The sequence below is a fragment of the Pterocles gutturalis genome, unplaced genomic scaffold, assembly GCF_000699245.1.
Source record: "Pterocles gutturalis isolate BGI_N339 unplaced genomic scaffold, ASM69924v1 scaffold29165, whole genome shotgun sequence".
Classification (NCBI taxonomy): Eukaryota; Metazoa; Chordata; class Aves; order Pterocliformes; family Pteroclidae; genus Pterocles; species Pterocles gutturalis.
This window is the reverse complement of record NW_010141755.1, coordinates 9,020-15,766: the sequence shown is the minus strand read 5'-3', so window position 1 is coordinate 15,766 and position 6,747 is coordinate 9,020. Positions and strand designations below refer to the sequence as shown.

The 6,747-nt window shown below is 40.1% G+C and overlaps 1 protein-coding gene across 1 annotated transcript; it reads left to right on the top strand.

The window, feature by feature from the left end:
* Positions 1-106: 106 nt before the first annotated feature.
* On the top strand, positions 107-6,056 carry PSMD5 (proteasome (prosome, macropain) 26S subunit, non-ATPase, 5; the record flags this gene model as incomplete). The annotated part of the gene is made up of 9 exons (XM_010084145.1): positions 107-251; positions 896-1,009; positions 1,465-1,593; positions 2,306-2,415; positions 2,679-2,821; positions 3,296-3,487; positions 4,300-4,409; positions 5,089-5,229; positions 5,799-6,056. Coding segments are annotated over 9 exons (1,342 nt in total), but the record flags the coding sequence as incomplete, so codon positions are not given.
* Between the last annotated feature and the right edge of the window lie 691 nt (positions 6,057-6,747).

Here is a 6,747-nt window from a genome sequence, read left to right as displayed (position 1 = left end):
CTCCTGCTCCTTGTTCCCTGACCTCCGGCAGGGCGGGGCTGGCACAGCTGGGCTCTGCGTGGCGTCCCCCTGCTGAAGGGCCTGGTTTTGTCTGTGTCCCGCCCAGGGAGCAGGTGTCCGCGTGTGTTGCCATCCTGGAGAGGCTCCTGCAGGCTCTGGACCCGGTCTATGTGATCCAGAACCTGCGAGAAGAGCTGCAGAAAGGGCTTGTCCATCCCGACGACTCGGTGAAGATCCTCACCATAGCTCAGGTACAGGGTTTTCCTTCAGGAGGAGGGGGCAGAGCTCTGTTTTGGGCTGGGCTGGGTTAGTCTTAACCCGTTGCTGTTGTTTCGTGCCCTCCCTCCAAGTGTTACCTGCAGGGGTTGTGCTCTTCCATGCTTATGCCATTTTGGTTAAATGTTGTGCAATGTGTTGGTACACAATGCTTTATGATGTATCTGTTAAACATAGCGCATAAAACTGCGTCTTGGCAGGAGTAACTTGTAAATTAATCTTCTGTCACGTTCTGGGTAAAGCTCTCTAAACCAGCACTGGCAGCAGGTGCCATAAGAATTAAGTGCAGCAACATTTGGATGTTCAGGATACGTTGAATAATATTGTGGAAACACTGAAGCGGAATAGGTTGCAGTAACTTGGCACTTGTTGCATTCATATGAAAGAACTTGTGTAACAGTGTAGTTTAGAGGAATTCTGGAGGTTTCAGGTCCAGTCTCCATCTAGAAGTGGCACCAGCTTGCAGAGGCTGCTCGGGGTATTTTCCTGTTGAGTTTTGAGTATCTTCAACAGGGGTAATTTTGTCGGTCTGGGTAGCTGTTCCAGTACTTGAATGTCCTTACAGTGGAAAAAGCTTGTTTTACTGTTATTTTCTATAATTATTTAATAATGTCTTTAGGTTGGGAGGATTGTTGAAAATGCAGATGCTGTTACAGAAATTCTCAACAGTCCTGAATTATTACGGCAAATAATAAATTGCATCGGTGGAGAGAAAATAGCAGTGGCTAAAGAGGTAAACATTGCCTTCTCTTTTTCTTCCTCTACAAACTGATGTAGACACTGCACAGAACACCTTTTCTGCTGTGTCTGAGGTGACAGCCTCTGCTCGTCTTTGAAGAAAAGAGATCTAATGTTGCTTGAATGGTGTTATAGGCATGTAGGTGCCTTAAGCCCGGAAATTACATAGATGCGATAGAAAATTTGCCTGGAACTGTTGTCTTCCAGTAGCTATTGATGCCAAAATGAACTTATAGATCTGAATTTGGTGCCAGAGACTTGGGTGACAGTAACCATAACAAGCTCTTGTCAATGAAAAGTGAATCACCATTAAAATTTTACAGGTATAACTTGATCTAATGTGTTATTAAAGAACATTGAAACTAAGTCTGACTGGCTTGGATTTTCTTCTCTTTGTGGTTTTGTTTGTCTGTTTGCTTTTAATAATGAGCTCCTGTTTTTTGCTTGCAGGCCATCAAATCTCTCTCAAGGATAGCACAGACGCAGGATGGCTTAGAGGCTTTGTTTGTGAGCAGTTTGTTGAGTGACTTGAAAAATGTCATGGCAACAAGTGATATTGTTCGGTACAGAGTGTATGAGGTAAGGATGCAGTCGGTGTTAGCGTTTAAATGACATGATGCTGCAGTTCTCTTGGACTGTAGTTCTGAATGACAGCCTGTATTTTATGGCTTGCTTTTAAACTTATATTCATCACCGCTTTACAAACTTTCCTTTGTGTCTACGTTTTGTCAAGACTAGAAAGGAGTAGGAAGAATATAGCAGTGTTGGTCCTCAAATAATGTCACAACTTCTCTTACCTTACAGCAGAAAAATGTGAAGTACTGTTTACATCTTTTTTTTTCTGACTTGTGATGCCTAGGGCATTGGAAGGGCTACACAGTCACTGAAGATAGAATAAACATTTGCTTTTCTGCTGTAGTCTCTGAACTTTTGAATGTGAAGTGCTATTGACACTTCTGGAGGGGAGAAGGGACTGAGAGATGGCAAGTGTGTCCAGTCTGGGTATGTACGGCAAAGGAGAAATAATAGAATTTAGCCATTCTAGAGCTAAATGGGGATAGCAGTGATGAGATGACTGTGAATAGAAATGAAATGCATGTGTGGTAAACTTGGAACTCCTTATGAACCTGTTTCAGGCAAACATTTAGGTTAATTATGAAAATGTAATGAAATTCTGTATTTAATATATACATAGGGTTAGTCAGCATTACACGATGTATTTGGCCATTACTGTGCATTGTTAACGTTATAATGTTTTTATAAACAATCCTTTTTTTGTGCTTTTATTTAGTTAATTGTTGAGATTTCTTCAGTGTCAGCAGATTCGTTAAATTACTGTGCAAGCAGTGGGTTAATATCGGAGTTAATTGGAGAGCTGACTGGAGATGATGTGCTGGTCAGGTATGTTGGTAGTGAGCTTGCCCTTGAGATTTCCTGCCTTGTTAAAACTCTGATGTTCAGTCTTAAAGTAACACTCTTTAAACACATTTGTGTGTGTTTCTTGTGAAACCCTTTTCAGGAAAACACAGTTGGGGTGGGTTTGGGTTTTTTGGTTGTTTGGATTTTGTCTTAAGGGTAGAAAACCTGATTTTTTTTTTTCTTAACCACCGAGTACTTCAAAAACCCATCTGAAATAGGGCAAAATAACTGTTTATCTGTTACAGAGCGACATGTATAGAGATGGTGACCTCGCTGGCCCATACTCCGCACGGACGTCAGTATCTTGCTCAACAAGGAGTTATTGATAAAATCTCGAACATCATCGTTGGTGCAGAGTCTGATCCGTTCTCAGGCTTCTATTTACCAGGTTACATCATGCACTTCCTGTTTCCAGTGTTCACTGCTTGCTTTTGTTTGAGTTAAATTGAGAGGACTATCAAGCCTGTTTTGAAAGCGCAAATTGAATATTAGAACATGTATGTTGGATGTATATAAAAAAGCTGAAGGACAGTCTAACACGTGAGCAGTATTACTCATTAACAGTGCTAGTACGGGTAAGATCTGGAGAGACTGTGCTATATGTTTGAAGTTTGTGTTATTGTAGCTGTTAAATGAATTCAGGAAGACAGCTGTAACATCATGAATTAAGTAACTTCCAAAATACTGTCTCACTCTTTAGTTCTGTCTTTATTCTGATGCCTTTCACAAACAGTAAGCAGACTTAATAACACTAGCTGCGCAGGGAAACAATCTTACATTAATGTGTGTTTGATTTTGATATTGCTAAAGTTATCGTTCCTCCACCCTGAATGTTTGGGGTTTTTTTGTCTTGTTCTCTCAGGATTTGTTAAATTTTTTGGAAATCTAGCTGTTGTGGACAGCCCACAGCAGATCTGTGAACGATACCCTGTCTTTGTGGAAAAAGTCTTTGAAATGGCAGAAAGTCACGATCCGACCATGATTGGAGTGGCTGTGGACACGCTGGGAATCCTGGGATCAACTGTGGAGGGCAAACAGGTCTTACAGAAAACTAGTTAGTATCCTTTTTTTTTCTTTATTCTCAGTGTGTCATAATATACAAGAGTGTATTGGCTTGCTGTAATAGAGAAAGGAATTGAAACATTTATCTGATAATCGAGGGTGTCTGAGTAGCTGTGCCGTGGCAGATAAGGTGTTTTTTGACTGTCTTGCCAGGCTTGGCAGAGTGAAATGCCCAGCAGCTAGAATTCTGGTATCCCAAGCGTGATTCAGATTATTCTTTTCTAGTGAGCTGCATCATTTGAATTGTCAGTAGTTGTGTTATTGTAGATTTCTGTTACTACTGATGTCGAGACCTTCTCACCAGGATTAGAAAAATATGAACTACCATGTAACAGTGCTTTCTGTAAAGACTGCATTGTTTCTCTTAATATAAAACTGTTAAGAGGATTCGAAGTAGGTGCTAGACTTCTTGCTGTTAGTCTGAACTTTTTTTTTTTAGTGAAAATCTGTATTAGCAGATAGCTATTGGAGCATTGTAGAATGGGATTGGAGATTTCTAATGACAAGTGTACTAGGGTCCATGCTTGCCAAGATAACTGAATTATCTGTGACGCCTAACTTCCTTTTTGGAAATGTTTGGACAGTCTGGAGAACTAACATAAAAGCTTTGGATTTGTCTTGTCTTGGATCCATGTGAAGCAAAGAGAATCTTCCACTGCTTTTATTATAGGAGATCAAGGAGTCGCCTTTCTCAGGTTTAATGTACCATGCTTTCTAGCAGTGTAATGTGACAGACCTCTACCGGAGCACAGAGTTACCTGTCAGTCTGAATTAATTAAACATGCTTTGTTTTTGTTCTCAAAGGAAGCAGATTTCAAAACCTGTTAAGCAGAATAGGGCACCAGGCAAAGAATGCCCCCACGGAGTTACGACTTCGGTGCTTGGATGCGATTTCTTCTCTTCTGTACTTGCCTGTAAGTTGATGGTTTTGTTTGTTGATGTTTTTTTGGGGGGGGTGTGTGTTGTGTTTATATCTACAAGAGTGAAATTATTGTGCATCTGACTAATTGTGTGAAAACCTTTTGCAGCATCTAGCTTGGGTAGTAGTGGTAGCTTTCTAGTATTTTGAGTAATGAACTTTACTGTTTTGAAATTCCCTCATTTGTTTGTTTGCTTAAAGTTTGAGTTTGTTTGTAAGAAGCCAGGTGTTCTGAAATGGTTCATAAAACATGAAGTCAAGGCTTCATTGGCAAGGGAATGAGACTGAGCAGTTAATATTCTTGTGCTTTAAAGGGATAGTGATAAACTGCTCTAATCCCCCTGTATGTTCTTTAGATCCAGTGATCTGGTTTTAACAGTTCGGCTCTAAATGAGCGAGTAAGCCATTTTCATTTGTCTTGCAGGACCATGCTCCAGCACAGCACTTATCTCATGTATCAAAATCAATTTATTTAAATCTGTCCTCCAAGCTAAGTGAAATATAGAGGATCATTTCTTCATTCATGAAAATAAGTTGAAAGCTTTTTCAGTTTAATCTGCTGGTGGTTTGTTTTAAATAACTTCCTTAACTATTGACCATACACTCAAAATTCAAAGCTTTTAATAATCCTAATCAAACTCTTTCGTTTCTATACATGTCTCTGATGTGTGTAGCCAGAGCAGCAGACAGATGACCTTTTAAGAATGACGGAATCATGGTTCACCTCCTTGTCTAGCCAGCCCTTGGAGCTCTTCAGGAGCATCAGTACTCAGCCATTCCCTGATCTCCACTGTGGGGCCTTACGAGTATTTACTGTAAGTGTGTTTCTGGTTTTAAAGATCAGGTAGTGAATTGTATTGCCATTCAGTCTGGGATTTGTTTGGGTTTTTTTGTGTGTGTGTGTTGTGGTTTTTTGGTGTGGTGGTTTTTTGTTTTGTTTTGTTTTTTTTTTTAAATGAATGCCACAAACTTCTTGCTGGGCCCTGAAGTGGTCAGAAATAAGGCCTTTCACGGTGCCCCACTTGTGTTCACCGTTTAAATAATGTAGGAGGCATGTTGTGTGTGTAATGTTTATTTTCTTATAAATTGAAGAGGAAAAAAAAAGCAACAGTTATGCTCTAGAGTGCTGCTTCGATATTGGAGGCACTGCTGTGATGATTCACTTAAAACTTTAAAGATAAGCACTGAGCCGTACGTGTTCTCTAGTGTTAAACCCTGCTGCTTGATTTGAGGGGTGGTTGTGTAGCTACTGTGCAGAATGAATATCCCATTGCATTTTTTTCTCTTCCTTGGCTATTTGTGTAACAGCCTACTGTGTAACTGTTTTTTGGGGTTTTTAAAATGAGGTGTTTCCCCTTTCCCCCTCTTTTGTCTCCATGTTCAGGCTATTGCAAACCAACCGTGGGCTCAAAAGTTGATGCTTGACAGCCCAGGGTTTGTGGAATACATCGTAGACAGATCTGTGGAGCCTGACAAAGCTTCGAAGGATGCCAAATACGAACTGGTTAAAGCCCTTGTAAACTCTAAAACAATCGCGGAAATCTTTGGAAATCAGTATTACTTGAGGCTTAGGGCTTACTTGCGTGAAGGCCCTTACTACGTTAAGGCAGTTTCCACTACAGCTGTGGAAGGAGCAGAATAATGTCTTTGATTTCTTGGTTCCTCTTCTTAGCAAACCATGTTACTGAAATAGGTGTTAAGATACAAGGTGTAAAGGCTCCCCGCACTGGAGTCTTTTCAGATTGTCTCTTTCAAGGAACGTGAAGCACTTTGACTCTATTTGAAATGACACTCATGAGAGTAAATCAAAACATAATTTCCTGTAGAATGTCTTGGCAGAAGTTCTCTGTGTACTGTTGTGAGACAAGTAACCAAGGTAAGCACTCTGTCAGCTGCTGGCTGTGTTTTATTTTGTACAAATTACCGGTGTTTAGATAAACTGTTCCTGGGTTTGGAATTCCTATCGTGTTTTCTCACTAATGACAATTCAATTAAAAAAACAAACAAACAAAAAACACCAAAACACCTTGAGGTTTGTAACCTCAGATGCTGCCATAGTTTCTCTCTCTTTAAAAATTTTTTTTTATGTCTGCCAAAGTTGTGACTTGCATGGAACATACTCTTAGCCAGTCATGTTCTGTCAGAAACCCTGTTGGTAAGAATAAGCTAGGAACATTTTGTCCACATGAGGGAGTATGAACTGGATTCTCTTCTATTTTCAACTTGCTGGATGAGTCTTGCTTGAATAAATAATCCTAAATAGCGTTTATGTTTTATGCTGAGGATGAAAAAAAAGCTTTTAGCCCGTTTAAAAACAAATTAATGCATGCTGT